Consider the following 21,026-nt stretch of genomic DNA (forward strand, 5'->3'; position numbering starts at 1 on the left):
GGGTTATAAATCAGGCTTCTCACAACCCTGAACTTTGGGTTGAATAATTTGCTATAATGGCTCATAGACCCCAGGGAAACACTTATATTTACCATTTTATTATATAAAAGGATATGGCAAGGGAGACTGATGAAGAGCCAAATGAAGGGATATACAGAGTGATGTCAGAAGGGATCGTGAGCATAAGAGCCCCTGCCTCTGTGAAGCCGGACTGTGTCACCTTCCCGGAACATGGATGTTCCCTGGAGCTCTGGGAACCCTGTACTGTAGGGACTTTATCATGTCGTCAAGATCAGTCATTGGCTCACTGTCCAGCCCCTCTCTGCTTCCCAGAGGATTTGCGGGGCAAGGCTGAGCACTCCAAGCTCTTAGTCGTGGCTTCATGTTTCTGGTGAGCAGCCCTCCTAAAGCCATCCAGGAGCCCACTCAGAATCACCCATTAGAGCAAAAGACATTCCTTTCACCCAGGAAATCCCATGAGATTTAAGAGCTCTGTGTCAGGAACTGGCACCAGAGACTGAATATTAAAAAAAAAGATGTGCCCAGTGCTCTCATTACTTAGGAAATTACAAGAGTTCTAGGAGCTCTGTATCAGCAGACAGAAGCAGAACCTGACATGTACATCTTGTTATTTCACACTAGCTTTTATAATTGTCCATGTATTTATCTTTACCGGAAATTTACTTCTTCATTTGGCTTTGAGTTACTGCCTAGAGTCTTTTCATCTCTGCCTGCAGGACTTCCTTGAGTGTCTCCTGTAGGACAGGTCTCGTGTGATGAACTCTCTCAGCTTTTGCTTATCTGGGAATTTCTTCATTTCCCCCTCATTTGTGAAGGACAGTTTTCCAGATATAAGATTCTCAACTGACAGGTTTTTTTTTTTTTTCTTTTAGTGCATGAATCTATGAACCTACTGCCTTCTGGCCTCCAAGGTTTCTGATGAGAAATCTGCTGACATTCTTTTTGAGGACACCCTTGCATGTGATGAATCACTTCTGTCTCTCTTGCTGCTTTTAAGATTTTCTCTTTGTCTTTGACTTTCAGCAGCTTGACTGTAATGTGTCTCTGTGTGGCTCTCTGAATGTTTCCTGCTTGGAGTTTGTTGAGCTTCTTGGATGTTTGTATTCATGTCTTTAGTCAAATGTGGGGAGTTTGGGGGCATTATTTCTTCAAATAGTCTCTCTGCCCCTCTCTGTCTTTCTTCTGGATCTCTCACAATGTGTGCATTGGTCAACTTGACCATGTCCCACAGGCCATCAGGCTCTGTTCACACTTCTTCATTGTTCATTCTTTGTTTCTCAGTCTTGATGATTTCAACCATCCTGTCTTCAGGTTTGCTGAAGCCTACTTTTGAACGCTTCTAGTGAATTTTTCACTTCAGTTATTGTACATTTTAAACACAGACTTTATTTTTAGGGCAGCTTTAGATTCCCAGCAAAGTTAAGTGAAAGGTACAGGGATTTCCCAAGTGCCCCCTGTCCCCACCCATGATTATCCTCTCCCATTGTCAACATCCCCACCAGATGGAACATTGGCTACAACTGATGAACCTGCACTGACACATCATCGTCACCCAGAGTCCAGAGTGGACATCCAGGCTCACTCTGAGTGTCGTATATTCCATGGGTTTGGACAAATGTATCATGACATGTACCTACCACTATAGATTTGTACAGACACTTCCCTAAAAATCCTCTGTGTCCTGCCAGTCATCCATTCCCTTCACCCTAACCAATCGCTGGTTTGTTTTTTGTTTTTTGTTTTTACTGTCTCCATAGTTGTGTGCTTTCCAGAACATCACAGGTTGGAATCAAAGTATGCAGCATCTTCAGACTGGCTTTTTTCACTTAGTGATGCATATTTCAATTTCCTCCAGGTCTTCATGGTTTGACAGTTCATTTCTTTTTAGCACTGAATGATATTCCACTGTCTGGATGGACCACAGTTCATTTATTCATCTACCTACTGGAGTACATCTTGGTGGCCTCTCCATTTGGGGAATTATGAGTAAAGTAGCTATAAACATCTGTATACAGGTTTCTGTGTGTATGTGAGTTTTCAACTTCTTTGGGTGAATGCCCAGGAGCATAATTGCTGGAATGTATGATAAGAGTATTTAACGTGGTAGTAAATTGCCAAACTACATTCCACAATGGCAGCTTCATTTTGCATTCCCACCAGCAATGTTGCTCCACATCCTCACCAGCACTGGGTGTTGTCAGTGTTCCAGATTTTAGCCATTTGAATAGGGGTGTAGTGGTGTCATTGTTGTTATAATTTGCATTTCCCTGATGAAACGTTGTGGAACATCTCACATGCTTATTTGCCATCAGTATATCTTTTCTGGCGAGGTGTCAAAATCTCTGGCCCATTTTTTTTTTAAGTGCCCATGCTAGGGGTTTAATGCTTTGTGGCCCCTTTTGTAACTCTTAATAGTTTTATTTTTTATTATTTTTATTTATTATTTTTTTCAATATATGAAGTGTATTTTCAAATTGGTTTCCATACAACACCCAGTGCTCATCCCAAAAGGTGCCCTCCTCAATATCCATCACCCACCCTCCCTTCCCTCCCACCCCCCATCAACCCGCAGTTTGTTCTCAGTTTTTAAGAGTCTCTTAGGCTTTGGCTCTCTTCCACTCTAACCTCTTGGTTTTTTTTTTTCCTTCCCCTCCCCCATGGGTCTCTGTTAAGTTTCTCAGGATCCACATAAGAGTGAAACCATATGGTATCTGTCTTTCTCTGTATGGCTTATTTCACTTAGCATAACACTCTCCAGTTCCATCCACGTTGCTACAAAGGGCCATATTTCATTCTTTCTCATTGCCACGTAGTACTCCATTGTGTATATAAACCAGAATTTCTTTATCCATTCATTCATCAGTTGATGGACATTTAGGCTCTTTCCATCATTTGGCTATTGTTGAGAGTGCTACTATAAACATTGGGTTACAAGTGCCCCTATGCATCAGTACTCCTGTATCCCTTGGGTAAATTCCTAGCAGTGCTATTGCTGGGTCATAGGGTAGGTCTATTTTTAATTTTTTGAGGAATCTCCACACTGTTTTCCAGAGTGGCTGCACGAATTTGCTTTCCCACCAACAGTGCAAGAGGGTTCCCGTTTCTCCACATCCTCCCCAGCATCTATAGTCTCCTGATTTGTTCATTTTGGCCACTCTGACTGGCATGAGGTGATATCTGAGTGTGGTTTTGATTTGTATTTCCCTGATGAGGAGCGACGTTGAGCATCTTTTCATGTGCCTGTTGGCCATCCGGATGTCTTCTTTAGAGAAGTATCTATTCATGTTTTCTGCCCATTTCTTCACTGGGCTATTTGTTTTTCGGGTATGGAGTTTGGTGAGCTCTTTATAGATTTTGGATACTAGCCCTTTGTCCGATATGTCATTTGCAAATATCTTTTCCCATTCCATTGGTTTCCTTTTAGTTTTGTTGGTTGTTTCCTTTTCTGTGCAGAAGCTTTTTATCTTCATAAGGTCCCAGTAGTTCATTTTTGCTTTTAATTCCCTTGCCTTTGGGGATGTGTCAAGTAAGAAATTGCTACGCCTCTGGTCCATTTTTAAATTGGATTGTTTTTCTTATTTTTAGTTTTAAAAATTCTTTGTATATTTTGGATAACAGCCTTTTATCAGATACCTTTTGCAAGTATTTTCTCCCATTATTGTGGCTTGTCTTTTCATTCTCTTGACAGTATCTGTCACAGAGCAGACTTTTTTTATTTTAATGGTCCCACTCAGACATGATGTATAATTCTTTTTATATGTTGCTGGATTCTGTTTGCTAGTGTTTCCTTGAAGAGTTTTGCATTCCTCTTTATAAGAGATATTTGTTGTTTTATTTTCTTGTGATGTCTTTGTATAGTTTTGGTATCAGGGTAATACTGGCCTCAAATGAGATGTGAAGTGTTCTCTTCCCTTTTATTTTTGGAAAAGTCTTTGAAGGATCAGTATTAAATTTCTTTGGATGTTTGGTAAAATTCAGTGGTGAAGCATTTGGCTTTTTGTGGATTGTTTTTTGATTACTGATTCAGTCTCTACACTAGCTAATACGTCAGTTCAGACAATCCATTTCTTAAGTCAGTTTTGGTAATTCATATCTTTCTAGAGATTTGTCCATTTCACCTAAATGACTAAAATTTTGGTGTACACTTTTTCATACTATTACTTTAAAATCCTTTTTATTTCTGTACAGTTGGTAGTAGCGTCCTTACTTTCATTTCTGATTCTAGTAATTTAAGCCTCTTCCCTTTTGTTTTAGTTTAGCTAAAAGTTTATCACTTTTGTTGATCTTTTGAAACAAACAGCATTGGTTTCATTAATTTTTCTCTATTTTTTTCTATTATTATTTCATTAATTTCTGTTCTGATCTTCATTATTGTCATTCTTCTCCTTGCTTCAGGTTTATTTTGCTCTTCTTTTTCCATTATCTTAAATTGGAAGGTTAGCTTGTTGATTTGAGATTTTCTTTTTAATGTTGACATTTACAGCAGTAAATTTCTCTCTAAGGACTGCTTTGGCTGCATTGTGTATGTTTTGATATATTGTGAATTCCTTTTCTTTTAGCTTAAAATATTTTCTGATTTACTTCTTGCTTGCTTCTTTGACCCACTGGCTACACAGAAGAGTGTTGTTTAATTTCTGTGTATTTATGAGCTTCTAAAATCTCCCCATTATTCACTTCTAATTTCATTTCATTGTGATTAGAGTACATACTTTGTATTATTTTATCCCTTTAAATCAATTGATATTTCTTTTGTGATGTAGTATGTAGTATGCCCTATTCTGAAAAACATTCCCTGTGTATCCTGCAAGAATGCATATTTTGTTGTTTGTTGGCGTGTTCTGTAGGTGTCTATTTGGTCTGGTTGGTTTATAATGTTGATTGATTATATTCCCTTATTGATCTTCTGCTTAGTTTTTCTATCCATTCTTGAAAGTGGATACTGAAGTCTCCAACTGTTATCATTGATTTGTCTATTTCTCTCTTTCTGTCAGTTTTTGCTTCATGCATTTTGGTGCTCTTTTATTAGATGCATGTATGTTTCCATTTGTTGTATCTTCCTGATTACCCTTTACCTCTAGTAACATTTTCTCTTTAAGGTCTGTTTTGTCTGCCCTGCATATAGTCACTGCAGGGTATTTTTTTCATCCTAATACTTTCAGTCTATTTGTGTCTTTGAACCTAAAGTATCTCCTATACAGAACATACAGTTGAATCATTTTTTTTTTCAAATCCAGTCTGATAATCTGTTTTAAAAAGCAGATTGGGTGACTTATTCCATTCATATTCAATGTTATTGATATAGTTGGATTTACTTCTGCCATTTTACTTTTTACTGTTGTCTGCATCGTGTCTTTTTACTCTCTTCCTCCTTTACTGCTTTCTTTTGCACAGAGTGATGATTTTCTGAGATAGCACTGTAATTTCATTCATTTTTTCTAAACTGTGTTTTTGATTGTGTTTTTTTAGTGGTTGCTCTAGGGTTTACCCTATCCATCTTAACTATCAGAATCACATTCAGAGTTATACTAGCTTAATTCCAATAATATGTAGAAACATTACTGGGGCACCAGGCTGAGTGACTTTTGATCTTGGGGTTTTGAGTTAGAGCCTCACATTGGGTGTGGAGATTACTTAAAAAATAAAATCTTGGGACACCTGGGTGGCTCAGTTGGTTAAGCCTCCGACTGGATTTCAGCTTAGGTCATGATCTCATGATTCAAGATCTCATGGTTCATGAGATCAAGCCCCACATTGGGTTCTGCACTGACAGTGAGTGCAGAGCCTGCTTGGGATTCTCTCTTTCCTCTATGCTCCAGACCCTACTTGTGCTCTGTCGCGCTCTCAAAATAAATAAACTTTAAAAAGGGGGGGGGGGGCACCTGGGTGGCTAGGTCTGTTGAGCAACCAGCTTCGGCTCAGGTCATGATCTTGCAGTTCGTTAGTTCCGCCCCGTGACAGCACTCTGCTGTCAGCGTGGCTCTCGCTTCGGATCTTCTGTCCCCCCTCTCTGTCTCTCTAAAATAAACCTTAACCTTTTTTTAAATGGAAATTTAAAAATGAAATTGTCAGTTATTTTACCAGAAAACGGGGGGGGGGCGGGGTTGGGTGGGGGGGGGGAGGAATAACATTATTGGAATCCAGGACAAGCAAGCTACAGCAAAACCGTAGGCAACTCCAGAGAACAAAGCAGAGGTTCTTCCACAGAGAAAAGGGGCTGTTGTAAATTGAAAGTCCATTGGAGTAAACTGGGAGCTGGAAGTGTAGTGGCTTCCCATTGGCTGAGCGGTGGCTGTCTCTTATTGGCTGAGCTGTTGCTGGTGCAGGAGGAGCCCTTTCTTCCTCCTGCAGGGGTAGTAAAGTAGGAGCCACCACACCAGGGAGCGTGTTCCTGTTGAATCAGCACCGATAACGACAGCGAGTGGTGGTGTGAGAGCTTTCCTTCCTCGTATTCATCTCCACATTTTCCACTTTGGTCAAGATCTTTCTTTGAAAATATCCCTAATGGAGGGTCAGGGTTTCCTCAGTTCCGGGAAGAAGCTTCCCTAGTTGTCCTGGGCTGTATGGGAGGGACAGGGCGGAGACGGCTGACCACTTAGGCCCCACGTGAGCAACAAGAAAGGGTCAGGAGGGAGACCTCGCAGGTGCTTCCCATCCCAAGTCTACATTTTCTCTAGGTCTTGAGTGTTGGAGATCATCCTGAGGCACAAAGCCAACATCACTACTGGACACAACATTTTTTTAAAAACAAAATATGAAACTTATTTATACAAAACAGAAGACGTAAGGCTACAACTCCAAAGTGTTTGATGGTTGTAAACCAGGACTCTATATCTGAAAGTAGCCAACTGAAATATTTACTGGCATTTATTCTGACTCAGGGAGGAGGGTTGTCTCCACAAAGGGAAACCGGGGGGTCACGCATGCCTCCTGTTAAGTGACCAGGAAAGCAGAATAGTGGATACCATAAGAACACAATGAGAGAAAACCCAGGTGCCTTTGGGAAGATACGGGGCAGGAATAAACGTGAAGCAACAGCTGATAAACTTTTTGGAAAACAGCAAAACTTCAAAGATATTTTAAAACAGTATTGGTATCGCAAAAGAACTGTTTAGAAACATACATTTTATCAATAATAGTCCATAAAGTTGTAAATTCAGAGACATGAATTTGGATAAGAATCCAGAGTCAGTTAACAGTTCAGATGAAAGAAAGACTTTTGTGAACTCTGAACCTTCTAATCCTTCAGAAAAAGCAAGAGAGAGATTAATTTTTCCAGGGTGATGATGAGGCTGTTTCCAAAAGACCATAATCATGGAAGAGGTATCCTCCTTTTGTTATAGTTTGGGAGTGCAGACAAGGGCATTTTCTTTCCATCAGAGAGAGAGAAGACGCAGAAGTGAGGAAAGGTACACAGGCCAGTCCAGGCATCTTGGGACAGAGTCTTGTCAGATGTCATCCGTGTGGATTCCAAACAATCTGCACTTTCAGGCCACCACACGTAGCGCAGGGCCAGTCCCGAGAATCCAAGAGTCTATTCCCGGGAGTGTGTCTACACAAAGTTGCTCAACAGATCCCGATAAGGGTCTTTCCAGGAGGGTTGAAGAGTCTGTCTGGAGGTGTCTCTTCCAACAGATGAAATCTCCAGGCTGCAAGGTGTGAGGCTTCCGGCATCGTCTCCCAGGAGCGCACCATGAGGGGGGCTCCATAAAAAGCAAGACTATTTTAATTGAAGCAGCTAGGCCTTTGCGATATGAAAGTATATCACCTTTTACGTCAACTGTGTGTCAGAGGAGGCAGAGGCCAAGTGTACTGGATGTCCTGTGACAACCTCAGAGTGTGAGAATCTGTGAGCTCCGAGGGGGTAGATCCCAGATGTAGAGGACCAACAGCAATGCTTTAGGCCACGGTATTTGGAAGGTCTTTACAAATTTTGCCAATTGAGTCTTAACAGTGCTGTTAGTGCATTTTATTAGCCCTGAGGATTGAGGATGTATGCACAACAGAAGTATTGTAAAACCAGTCAGACTGCAATGAACTCATCAAGGCGTCTGGTAAAATGGGTTTCCTGCTAACCATAAAGGGGGTTCCCTAGGTAGGGGGTTATCTTTGCTAATAAAACTTTGGCCACAGAACAGATGTTGGCCTGTCTACAAGGGAAAACTTCGGTCCAGTGAGAAGGCAAAGCAAAAATGACTAAAACATATTTATATCCATGAGAAGGGAAAGCTGTATGAAATCCATTTGTAAGAACTGGTTTCTCTGGATTTATACTTTGGGCATGTGGGACAAATGAGGTAGACACTTGTCATGGCCTTATTCAGACATGCCCATCAGCATTGGTTCATGAGTGCTGTCATTTTGTCACTAGAACAATAATAGTTCAATGCATGTACAGTGGTAAGTAGGATTTTTAGCATTTCTGGGAGGGCTGGATTGTTATTTGGTCTAAACCAGAGTTCCCTCTCTCTCTCTTTTTAATTTTAGAAAGAGAGTGTGTGTGCACTATTGGGGGAGGGAAGGAGAGAGAGAGAGAGAGAGAGAGAGAGAGAGAGAGAGAGAGAGTCTTAAACAGGCTCCACGCCCAGCATGGAGCCCAACGTGGGGCTCAATCCCACAACCCTGACACCATGACCTGAGCCGAAATCAAGAGTCAGACTCTCAACTGACTGAGCCACCCAGGCGCTCCCAGAGTTCTCTTTTTATGGATCCAAAAATTATTAGATTCCCAGTATTGTTTTTCCTTTTCTGGGGCCTGTTTTTGGGCATCTCTTGTCACTTTTTCCAAGTGTAAGAGAATATCTCTCTGCACTGTGACAGAGGCTTGGCCTGAGAGCAGTGTTTTTGGCAGAAATATCAGTGGGGTGGTTCACTTTAGCCTCCGGGGAGTTGAGCCAGAATGCCCAGGAACTTTAATGACAGAGCCAGCACAGCATGGAGTCTACTAAGTTTTGCATATTGGAGCCATTCATAATTTGATCCCATTGGAGGTAAGGACACCTTGCTATTTCCATAATATTTCATATTTAATATTTAAATCATTAAAAATCTTCATTGGTTGGAGGAGTTTTCTATACATTGTCATGGGGATTCAGAAGGCAACCTGTCAGCACCAAGCAGTTGTGAAGGGCTTCATCCAGATCCAGATGTAGCCCTCACAAGATCAAATGCTGCAAGTATCAAAACTGAGTTTGAGCAAACTTACAGTTTCCTTGGGAATTTTATGCCCTTTAAGGCCAAAAATTTTTCTTTTTTAACTTTTTAAAATGTTTATTTATTTTTGAGAGAGAGAGAGCAGGATCAGGGGAGGGGCAGAGAGAGAGAGGGACACACAGAATCCCAAGCAGGCTCCAGGCTCTGAGTTGTCAGCACAGAGCCCCACACGGGGCTCAAACTCATGAACTTGAGGTCATGACCTGAGCTGAAATCAAAAGTCGGACGTGACTGAGTCCCCCAGGTCCCCACAAGACTTAACTTTAGAGGGGCAGGGAGGGACTAGGGAGGGATTCAGAGGAAAAGGGAGTCTTGGCAGAAAGAACAGAGCACAGTGGCCCCGGAGGCGGGGCTCTGGCAAAAGGTGGCCACCACTAGCCTGCAGACAGAGAAGACAGGAGGGCAAAAAAGCTCTCAGAAGCCTTTCTGACTTCTTTCCATTGCTTGCCTCAGTTACTTTATAAATAGTATTTTGCAAAGAGGCAAACATAGAATCCTGAAAATATTTAGAAGCCTCAAGGTGTCATCAATTAAAATAGGCATCCCACCAGGCTCCTGGACAGCTCCATCGGTCAAGCTCAGATCATGATCTCACAGTTTGTGGGTTCGAGCCCCACATCGGGCTCTGTGCTGACAGCTTGGAGCCTGCTTCTGATTCTGTGTCTCCATCTCTATCTGCCCCCCCCACACACAAAATAAACATTAAGAAAAATAGGCATCTCATTCAGCCTTTTTTTTTTTTTCGTTTAGAAGCTGTGGCTTTCTAATTTAACTTGGAGGAAAACAAGTTTAGAGAGAGTGCAGGTTCCCCATAACTGAAATTCTAAATACTGAGCCCTGTCCATGGCAAGGCCTCTCCTTGCTGAGGCCCATGTAGGGAGGGTCCCAGGGGCCGGGCAAGGCCAGCAGCAGGAGCCCGGGCTGTGGAGGCCTCTGTGCAGGAGGCACAGAGGAGAGGAAGGTGAGGCTTGAAGGCCCAGATCCAGGGCACACAGCAGGTATGCCCCGGGCCAGGCAGCCAAGAACATCCATTCCCCAGAGCAGGGCCTGAGGCAGGGAACTGGGTCCCAATCACAAGTCACAGGAACCAGCTAGAGGCACCCAAGCACAGTGTGGGTGTCATCACATAGGCACAGGTCTGCGGATGAAGGGCAGGCAGGACACCCCCTTCCATCTGTCACCTGGCCTGCACTCCCCCCCCAACCCCTACCTCTCTGTCCCCCACAGACCTGCTGCCTCTGCTCTGTGTCCCTCTGGAGCAGCGGCCACCCCAGTTCAGTCGCCAGTGGCCCATGGCAGGGTCTCATCTCCCGAGAGGACCATAGCAAGGAGGGCCAGGATGGAACCTGGCGGGAACTGGAGGTGGTCCAGCCCAGTCAGCCATGGGAGGGGGCCACGGGGGCCTGCCCAAAGCCGGGGAGAGGGGTGCAGAGTGGGGGAGGAGGAAGAGGAAGCGGAGAGTCAGAAGGGGCCCTGCGAGAGGGGCAGTGGAGGTGATGCTGACGCAAAGCAGGGCAGGCTGGAGCGACAGAGTTCTATTTTGGTGCTGTGTGTGTCTGCGTGTCAGCAGCACATCCCTGTGGGGATGGACCCCAGATGGTGAGAGGTCCGGCTGCAGGCAGGAGATCAGGGGGGTTCTGGACCCCTGGGGTGGGGGAGATGGTTACCGAAGGGCTGCTTTTGTCCTCATCAGGACGGAGCATAAGACCTTGTGTCACTCTGCTGCCATATCACAAGCCGTCCCGAGTCTTGCTGACTTAAAGCCACAATTTCTCATTTCTCATGGTGCCAGGCAGCCCCTATCTCTTCCCGCCTGAGCTTGGACGTGGCCACTGGACTGGGGCTGGGGCCCAAGAGTTCAGCCTGAGGTGGGAGGGTCCACGCTTCTCCTTCCTTGAGATTTTATCTTGGGCTTTGTCTCGGCCTGGTGGCCTCTGGCTTCCCTGAAGCCACCAGGCTGCTAGAAGCCAACAAGCTGCCAGCCTGGACTCCTTTGGAGAAACAGGCCGGGCCTTCTGATAGGAGCAGCCCCAAAGACAACTGGGCACACTGTATACCTTAACCACCATGCAGCCTCCCTGCTGCCTTGAGGCCACCAAGTTCCGTGGTCTTGCCACTGCCTCCTTTTGTGCTAGGAAATTGTCAGGTCGCCCAAATAGACAGCACAAGAGGCTGACTGGGCACCAACCAGCCCATACCCCAGGCCATCCGCACATCCCAGTCTGCACATTTAGTCAGGAAAATGAAATCAAGTGCTAGGTGGCGCCCGGCCCTGTGGATATGTCCAGTGGTCCCCAACTGAAACTAGTGTTGCAGGGACTTAGTCTGGGACTTAGATCAGTCCTCAGAAGAGGAGGCTGGGAGGGCATGGTGGGCGCTGTCAGATGTCCTCATTTTCAACCCCCGGGTGTGTGTGGAGCCTGGAGACATCGGGGCTCACAGACCCAGCATGTGGGCAGGCTGTGCGGGGCCTCCCGTGACCCGTTTCGCTCCTGGCGAGGGAGCCCCAGACCCACAGCCTCAATGGCCATTGCTCTGCTCTGGGCTCCGTCTGCACAAAGATCAAAGCAGGTCAAACCTGGCTCAGCCGCCTCCTGGCTCTGTGTGGTCTAGATGGGTGGCTCAGCCATGCGCTGCCTCAGTTTATCTGGGAGTGGGGATAGCGGTCAGACGGTACTGGTCGGGACCAGGTTCTGCTGTAAGGGTGAGAAAGTCCAAATATCAGGGCTGTAGTCACACCGGAGCTCACTCCTCTTTGTGTTGGATATGAAGGGGGGATCTGGGTTGTGTGGTGCCTCCAGGCGTTGGGGACCCGGCTGGGTCCAGTGCAGGAGCCCTACAGCCCCAGGGGCCACATCCAGCTGTGTTCCAGGGACGGAGGTGGAGGAGGGCACACATCTGTCTCTTGAGGACAAAACTGCTCCACGATACAGGTCTGACACCCGCTGGGTCACACGTCCCAGCAAGTGGTGAGCCTGAGAAGTGTGCTCCTTGCTCTGGGGCCAGAAGCTCACCAAGGCACGTGGCACACGCCAGCAGCCTCTCCCGCACAGATGAGGAAAGCGCACCGCTGAGGAGGAGTGGGGCTGGTTCAAGGTTGCTCACATTCACAGGGAGGGAGGCTGCAGTCTGACCCCCGGGGGGCCTTCTCCAGTGCAGGGCCCCTGTGCCTCCATACCCCAGCCTTTCAGGCCTTGAGAGTCTAGAAGGCTCACGGCAGAGAAGAGGCCAGTGTACTTAGACCTATTATTTACTCGTCTCCCCACCTTACTAGACATGCCTGCTTTCAGAGCAAAGCACCAGCTCTGCAACACCCCCCAGACCCTCCCGCCCAAACTGGAGAATGGAGAGGGTCCAGGCTTGAGGAGGGGTGAGGGGGGCTGGGGCGACCGCCCAGAAACCTAAGCACCGCCCATGCCCCCGAAGCAGCTGCACAACCCGTCTTTATGGTGGTGGAAAGAACTTGTGAGCCGCCACCAGCCAGCCAGAGCGGGCCCGGGTGGGAGGACACGGGGCAGGGGACGTGGCCCAGGCTGGGGTGGGGGGTGCTGGAGGGACCCCAGGATAAAATGGGAAGCAAACAGGCCAGGCCCACACAGACGGAGCTGCGCTGGGTGGACACGGATGAAGCTGCAGGTCCCCTGGGAAGGCAGGGAACCAGCCACAGGAGTCCCGAAAGAAGGACCGGGTCTCTTACTGACTCAGCACTCACCCAGAGCTCATCACAGCAGTCCCCTAAGAGATCCCCCAAGCAGGTCTTCTCCGTTCTCCACGGAAGCAGCTGAGCTCAGGGACCTGGCTTTGCCGATCACCTTCAACTACACTCCCGTCTTCCTTCCGAAGTGGGCTTGCTGCAGTCCCCAGCACTGATGCTCCTGCCCTCCCAGGAAACTGGAGAGGGGGGCTTCCTGTGTTGTGAAACTGGCAAGAGGCTTCTTAGCTTTCAAATAGATGGACGCAAAAAGAGGTCGAGGAAGAAGGTTCAAGTTTTCTTGCCTTCACAGGGTCCCTGCCTGCCACTACTCCGGCCCAGCAGGCCACACTGGCTCCAGGGCCCTCCTGAACAAGTGTTTGCCGGGGTCTCTTGAGATTCTGCGTTTCCAACCACCAACCCCCTCCCGTGAGGCCTGGGCTGCTGCAAGGATGCCAGGCTTCACATCTAGGGTCTGCAGGGTGTTGGGGGAGACGGCGCAGTATTTCTCTGTGAACCCCTGGAGAAGGAGGAGGAAGGGGCCGGAGCTGAAGGAAGTTCCCCCAGGGTGGACATAGTCCCCATGAGAACAAGAGGCTGGAAGCCTCCTTCATGGGCTCCAGCTGAGTGGGCTGTGGGTGAGGTGTGGGGGAGGGGACTGCCAGGACCAGGGAGTCCAGGACATCTGCAGATGGGGCCCTGCCCGGGAGGGCGGGTTAGGAAAGAACTGGGGCAGGTGGCTCCCGACCCTGAGTCCCTGGGGTGTGCATGTCCCATGTCCGTGTCTGGCGAGGTGGACTGCCTGGCAGAGGCAGGCAGGACTCACAGGCCCGGCCCACCCCCGATGCACCTGTTTTGCTCCACCAGACTCGGAACACCTTAGTGTGGGCTCTGCTCTCTGCAAACAAAACCCTCTCTCCTTTCTGCCACAACACAAAGATTCAGCTCTACCCAAATGAAACGGGCTTCGTTTGGGCTCGGTTCGCAGAGAGCTCTGGCGTGACCCCTGTGTGCTAGGTCAGAACCCCAGCTCCTGAGAGACCACAGGCACATCACACAGCTGGCTCAGCAGTGTCCAGTGGAAAGGGGATGTTAGCCAAAGATGGCTAAAATCTCCTCGTTGGGGCGTCTGGGTGGCTCAGTTGGTTAAGCGTCCGACTTCAGCTCAGGTCACGAGCTCACGGTTTGTGGGTTTGAGCCCCGCGTCAGGCTCTGCGCTGACAGCTCAGAGCCTGGAGCCTGCTTCAGGTTCTGTCTTTCTCTCTCTCTGCCCCTCCCCCACTTGTGCTCTGTCTCTCTCAAAAATAAACAAATAAAACATTTTAAAAATTTATAAAATCTCCTTGTAGCCACATTAAGGAAGTAAAAAGCAAAAGGTGAGATTGATTTTAGTAACATTTGTCTCCAACCCAATATATCAAAAATATTATCATTTCAATACGTAATCTATGTGCAAATCATTAATGAGATATTTTATGTTCTTTCTTGTACTCACTCTTCAGAACATGATCACATCTCAAGTCACACCATGTTTTAAGTGCCCAACAGGCACAGGTAGCCGGGGCTACCATTTCGGACAGTACCGTGTCTCTCGTGCGCCAGGTCTGTTCTCTGTCTCTGCTTCTGTGCCTTCCGCGTCTCACACACACACACTCTGCTGTCAGGTTACCCCAAGCTAGTTCGTGCAGGCCGTTTTGGTGCAGAAAGGACGAACCTTACCAGACAACGACACCGGGGGTGGGAGCAGAACCGCGGCTCGCACACAGAGATAAAACAAGCCTTGGTCAAAGGTTTTCTGTGCCCGTTCTTCCACGAGGAAGCCACAGCCAGTTCAGAGGAAGAGCCAAGGAGCGGATGCTCGTACACCTGACCCTTGAACAGTGCAGGGCTGAGGGTGTGCCCCGCAGCCGGAAATCCATGTATGACTTGTGACCCCCCCCAAAACTTAACCACTGACAGCCTACTGTTGACTGGAAGCCTGGCTGATAACGTGAATAGTCGTGTAACACGTCTTTTGTGTGTCGCATGTATTATATGCTGTGTTCTTGCAGTCAAGTAAGCCTGAGAACGTAAAATGTTCAGAAAATCATGAACAAGTGGGTATGTGGGGCGGTCCTGTATTTGTTGGGGAAACTCCATGTGTAGGTGGACCTACACAGTTCGAACCCGTGTTGTCCAGGGTTGAGGGTGCAGTTCACAGATGCTGGCAGGAACTTGCTATTTTATTTTATTTTTTATTAAATTTTTGAAAAAAGATGTTTATCTATGTATTTTAGGAGGGGAGGGTGGGACAGAGAGAGGAGAATCCCAAGCAGCCTCCACACAGACAGCACAGAGCCTGACCTGGAGCTCAAAACCATGAAACCATGAGATCAGGACCTGAACCGCTATCAAGGGTCAGATGCTTAACCAACTGAGCCACCCGGGCGCTCCCAGAACTTGCTGTTTTAATAGGTGCAACGATGGCTTCTTCCTCAGAGGAGGAGGGGGGCCCTTTGTTCTTCCCCTGGGTCACGTGTTTCTCTGTGTCTAGGGATGGGAACCCTTGGCCTTGCTGTAGGTCATCTACACCTTACAGAAGACAACAAGGTCACAGGGGCCCTGCTGACCAGCACCTTTTTGAAGGCACTGTTTTTGGTCCCTTGCGTCTTTTACAACTTTTCTCTGCAGAAGCTTGACTTCTGAAATTACCCCTTATCTTTTGATATCAGTCTGCTGAACAAGCAGGACTCGTGCGAGAATTATAACACCTGCTGGGCTGTGTCTCCCGCCATCCCTGCAGGCCTGCTCTCCTCATGAAGACGGCAGTTCCACGACTCCTGCCATCACTAATCAGCCATAGAAAGTGCTCTGCTGACTTTAAATCTCAGGTCTCAATGTCGTAATTACAAGTGCAAGTCCCAAATAAAAATAAAAACTGAACACTTCTCCAGGGGGAAATGGCTTTCCTCTTGCTTGCTGCCTGCAGGGAGGGAGTGTGATCAGCTCCTCCCTCTTCCAGCACCCCAGCTGAGGGCTGCAGCCAGGCTTGCTGGAGGGGGCGGTTCAGTGCAAGCCCTTGCTTGGCCCTTCCTGTCCCCCTGCTGCCCTCCAGTTCCCAGATGGAGGCATGACCCCCGTGCCCCCAGCCCATTTTCTGCACATGAGGTGGGGACCAGACACTAACAATCCCTTCCAGAGAAAAACTCTCCCTCTCTCCAGCCGCCTGACCCTTCCCCGCCCATCCCCTCCCCCCTCCCTGCCCTGCCAGGAGACATGAAGCCCGTTCTGGCCCCTGCTTCCTGTTATGGAACCTCTGCATTTCCAAAGTGAAGTAAGTCTATTTCCAGATGGGTTCTCAGTGCCTTCCACACAGAGCCCAGCACACCCAGCACACATGCACACACACACACACACACACACATCCAGTACACTCACGCACACATGTGCACACACATACCCAGAGCACATGCATGCACGCACACACACAGCACACACATGCACACACACATGCACACACACGCCCAGCATACACGCAGCACACACAGAGCACACACATGCACAGGGAGGCCCACTTGAGCCAGCACACAGAGACAGGGTCTGCCCCACCAGCAGGACCCTCCCAGAACATGGCTGAGCGGCCTCAGGATGCTGAGTGCAGGGCCCGCCATGTGGCTGGTTCGGGACTGGGAGGCTGTGCCAAGCCCACAGGTTCCTCTCCTAGAGGTGTGGCCTATGTGTCCCCATCTGTGAACCGGGCAGATGATGGCTCATAGTCACAGAACTGCATGGGGCACCTGGAGGTGAGCTGGCAAAGTGCCTGCCTCATCTCACAGACCCCTCCTGCCTGCCCCCACCCCATCTGTCACAGAGAGGCCACCACAGCAGGTCTGATTGAAAACAGCATTTATTGTGGTGACCCTGGGGGCTGCTCCGCTCACTCCTCTTTCTCATCCCCATGGGTGATGATGTAGCACAGAGACTTGTAGTCGACGTCCCCCGCCAGGTCCATGGGCGTCAGGGCGAACATCTGCTCCACCTGGGGTGGCAGGGACTGGTGAGAGGCAGTCCATCCAGCGAAGCCTGGTGGGGGCCGACCCTTCACCCCCCTCCCCACTCCCAGGGCTGCACTTTGGCCCTATGTCTCTTCAGCTGGGAGCCCCAAACTCTGAGTTAATGTTTTCTGCTACCTGACCGTGGGCAGACTAGGGACACAGGGGTGGAGGGTGGGGGCCCGAGGGGGCCATGGGGATGCCTCCCCTCCCTTCCCCGTGCTGCTTGACACTGCACGGACAGAGGCTCTTCCAGATGCCAGTGCTGCTCTCTCGTGCCCGGGCCTTTGCATGCACAGCTTCTCCAGCCCAGGACACTCCCATCTAACTCCATGCCTGTCACCCTTGGTAGAGACAGTCCCTCCTGCGCGGAGCCCTGCTCTAGGCCCATGAGGGTGGGGGGTCTGCAAGGCCTCCCCCGTGCCCTGCGGGGCGAGGACCCTGTGAAAGGGTCGGCAAGGGAGGGGTGTCCGAGGAACCAGGAATCCTCACCTCAGCCGGAGAGAACTTGTCTGCCTGGGTCAGGAGAAGCTGTTTGAACCTGGTGGGGGAGAGCCGACAGGTGGCCTGATGAGGGGGACGAGGTTCCTGTGGCCCAGGTGGCCACCCCCAAGGCAGAGAGAGCCCCACAGTACAGGCGGGGGGTCACCCTCACCTGGGCCTCACCCCCTGTGCTCATCCCATTGCTCACACTTACTCATCCTTGTTCACCACGCCCTTGCCACTGGGGTCAAACATGCGGAAGGCGTTCAGGATGGCTTCCTCAGGGTCTGTCCCTGGGAGCCGGAGGGAACAGGTGAGCACCCACACCCCCAGCCTCTCTGGCCCCACCAAGGAGGAACCAGGGAGGGGGGCGTCATGTCCCAGAAGAGGTAGGAGCATCCTCCCTGATACACAACATCCCTTGGGGCTCAGGGATGCTGGGCGGGCCTTGCGGGCAGGCCTGGCCGGGAGACTAGGATCTGGGACTTAGGAGTGGAGGCTGAAGGCACATTTCCCAATTCCAAGTCGGGAGCTGGGGTGAGCAGTGCCCATGGGTCTGGGGTGCAAAGGAGGACTCCATATCCTCTGGGTGGGCAAGGGCCAGCGGGGGGGTGGTCCAGCTGAGGTCTGGGTGGGGTTCAGGCAGACTCCAGGCCTGGCTCACCGTTGAGCTTCTCCCCGAAGAGCGTGAGGAAGACCGTGAAGTTGATGGGACCCTTCCCTTCCTGCAGCATGGCATCCAGTTCCTCTTCCGGGATGCTCACCTTCCCTGGGGGGGTGATAGCCACAGGGGTGGAGAGGGCCAGGGAGGGAGGTGCCCTGGAAGGAAGCTGGGCCCAGTGGGGGTGGGGCAGGGGAGGAGACAGAGGGGAGCAGAGGCGAGAGCAGTGGAGAGTGAGGGGCCTGTCCTTTCTCAGTGGGCAGGGGGCTCCCGCTGACCCAGCAGCCCTGGTGAGAGCAGGCCCAGGGTGGGGAGAAGGGGGAGGTGCTCACCGAGCTGGGAGTAGGTCTCCCGAAGGTCTGACTTGCAGATGATGCCATCACGGTTCTGGTCAATGCAGCTGAAGGCCTGCGAGGTGCGGGGCAGAGTGTCTAGGCGGGAACAGCCCCCACCCAGGGAGGGCCAGAGGTAGGAGGGTCCTGGATGGCGGGCATAGTAAGGACAGGGGCCAGGACAGGTTCCAGGCCACTGGGGGTACAGCACTTACCTCCTTGAATTCCTGGATCTGGGCTTGTTCAAACATGGAAAAGACATTGGAAGAGCCTCGCTGGGCCTGCTTGGCAGCTGCGGCCTTGCCCCGGGTCCCCGCCTTCCTGCTGGCCTGCAACACGTGTGTGGGGAGAGGCCCCCGTTTCCAGGTGCACCCCCAGAGCTCCCAGGAGAGCCCAGGCCAGGGCCCTCTTCCTGTCCCCAGACACCACCTCTCCAGGCCCAATGTGGGCTCCGTGACACCACCACCCCCAAACCCCTCCTGTAGCCCAAGGACAGCACCTGGGAGTCTGCTGGCCTCTGGCGACCCTACCTGACACTCACCATCCTCTCTCTGTGGCCGCCTGGTTGCTGCAAGGGGCCCACAGCCCGTTTTATGCCTCAGCCTTATCACCTGGAGCACCAAATAAGGACAGGAGGAGAGGACAGGCCCAAATTTGGTAGCCCTGCCTGGGCTGGGGGAGGACAGGGCCCCAGGCAGATTCCAGCCACGTTCCTGGTGACCTTCAGGCCCCCTGATGTGTAACATCCGGGCATGTACCCATCAGCAGCAACGTCTCCCAAGGGCAGAGCTCACAGGCTCCTGGCTGTCACCACTCTGGATGCTGAATGAGGTGTCCCCGCTGAAGGAGAAGTCTCCCCTGTTACCCTACTGCAGGTCCAGCCCAGAACCTGCCCAGGCCAGGAGGACAGGAGCGCTGGCCTGGGGCCTCTATTGGCTTGGGAAGAACAGTGTGTGGCTCTGAGGATGGTCTCTGGCCTGAGCCCAGGGACTCCCAGAGGTCTGGGTGAGGATGGCTGGTCCTGGCCTCTGGCTCGCTGACAAAGGGGCAGAAGGCAGCCCTGAGCTGGCTGTGGCCCCAAACAGCACTTGCATGTGATGCTCTTGGAGCATGGTGCCCTACCCGGACCCCAAGTACCCCCTTGGACCCCCATGACAGCGGTCACGAGCCCTTCATGTGAGGCTCCACTGTGGAGCTGGAGGCCTGTCACCCTCTTCTCTGCCAGAGTTGCAGCCTCACCGGCTGCTTCCAGGCCCAGGGCAGAGAGGGGCTGGGGGCTGGGGCCTGTCTAGAACACAAGTTGGGGGTGCACTGTCTGCCTGCCACCTCTACCCCAGAACCTGGCTCTGCCCCTGGGGCGAGGGATGCAAAGAGGGCAGCTGCTGTGGCAGGGATCCGTGTCAGTCCGCCAGACCCAACGCCCCTTTCGTGTAACAGTAACTATTTTATAATTCCTCCCTGACGATAATGAAATTCATAAAATATATAACCTACTTGCAAAGAAAACTTAAAAAATCAACAGGACGCCCTGAACTGCACTGTGAAGAACAATTAGGAGGTAGTTTACACTGACACGGGTCCAACATGCGACTGCGGGGAGAGGAGCAAGTGGTAGTGATGACAAAGTGACTGGGTGACGCTCCTGCAAATTCTCGTGCGTGACTCCAATTCAAGAGAACTGAAAGGGCCTGGGGCTTCTGGGGGGCTCAGTTGGTTATGCATCCAACTGTTGACTTTGGCTCAGGTCATGATCCCACATTTCCTCAGATCCAGCCGCGCTTCAGGCTCTGTGCTGACAGTGTGGAGCCTGCTTGGGATTCTCTCTCTCCCTCTCTCTCTCTCTCTGCCCCCCACTCACGTGGGTGTGTGTGCGCTCTCTCTCTCTCACACAATAACTAAACTTTTAAAAAGCTTAAAAAAATAAGAGAACTCAAAGGCTCTGACCAGTCCCACATGAGACATCTGGGAACACAAGAGAACATCTGGACGGGGATGTGACAGCTCCCAACCACAGCTGCAGGCTGAGTTCAGAGTGAAATAATAGTCTTTCCAGATTTGCTGGTAGCTCCTGTCACTGAAAAGCGAGCATATGTTCTAATCCTGTAAATGCGTTTGTAGGTAACCGGGCTAAGGTGAGAGTTGGCAGTGTCAGGCCCTGGGCTCAGCTAACTCAAAACAGGCCTCACCCAGGAGCACTGCAGGCACCTCAGCAACCCCTTCCCCCCTCACCCCATCCCTGTCACAACCCAAGTGGATCCAAGGGGATCCCTGCAGAGACCAGCCGGAAGCAGGAGCAGCCCAGCCCACTTCCCAGAGCAGTGCCCTGGCCCCTAACTCCTCGAAGCCCCTCCCTGGGGCTCTCAGACACCGCAGAGCTGCTGAGTGACCAGAGACAGTGGGTCCACACCCACGTCCCCACAGGCAGCCAGCCGGGGCAATGCAGAACCTACCCCCACCACCCGCCAATGCCACCTCATTTCTAACCCTTAGGTCTGTGTGTCACTGCACACTCCCCATCACGGCCGGGGGGGGGGTGTGAATTCCAAGACATACCTAGGCTTGCAAGTGTCTGTGTGCATGTGATCAGGTCTCCCTAC

The 21,026-nt window shown here is 50.3% G+C and overlaps 1 protein-coding gene across 1 annotated transcript; it reads right to left on the minus strand.

The window, feature by feature from the left end:
- Positions 1-16,777: 16,777 nt before the first annotated feature.
- Positions 16,778-19,006, minus strand: MYL7 (myosin light chain 7). The gene is made up of 7 exons (XM_015536512.2): positions 18,971-19,006; positions 18,645-18,758; positions 18,430-18,505; positions 18,101-18,205; positions 17,651-17,729; positions 17,446-17,494; positions 16,778-16,940 (listed from the first exon to the last, which is right to left on the minus strand). The coding sequence occupies exons 1-7, from the start codon at positions 18,971-18,973 to the stop codon at positions 16,839-16,841; spliced, it is 528 nt and encodes a 175-aa protein (XP_015391998.1). The 5' UTR covers positions 18,974-19,006; the 3' UTR covers positions 16,778-16,838.
- Between the last annotated feature and the right edge of the window lie 2,020 nt (positions 19,007-21,026).

Source organism: Panthera tigris, chromosome A2 (assembly GCF_018350195.1).
Source record: "Panthera tigris isolate Pti1 chromosome A2, P.tigris_Pti1_mat1.1, whole genome shotgun sequence".
Classification (NCBI taxonomy): Eukaryota; Metazoa; Chordata; class Mammalia; order Carnivora; family Felidae; genus Panthera; species Panthera tigris.

Bases quoted from the DNA above. Each gene is read 5' to 3' on its own strand.
- MYL7 (XM_015536512.2), bottom strand. The intron at 18,206-18,429 runs GTGAGCACCTCC...TCACCCCCCCAG, and splicing joins GGAGACCTACTCCCAGCTCG to GGAAGGTGAGCATCCCGGAA. The intron at 17,730-18,100 runs GTGAGCCAGGCC...TCCGGCTCCCAG, and splicing joins CTTCGGGGAGAAGCTCAACG to GGACAGACCCTGAGGAAGCC.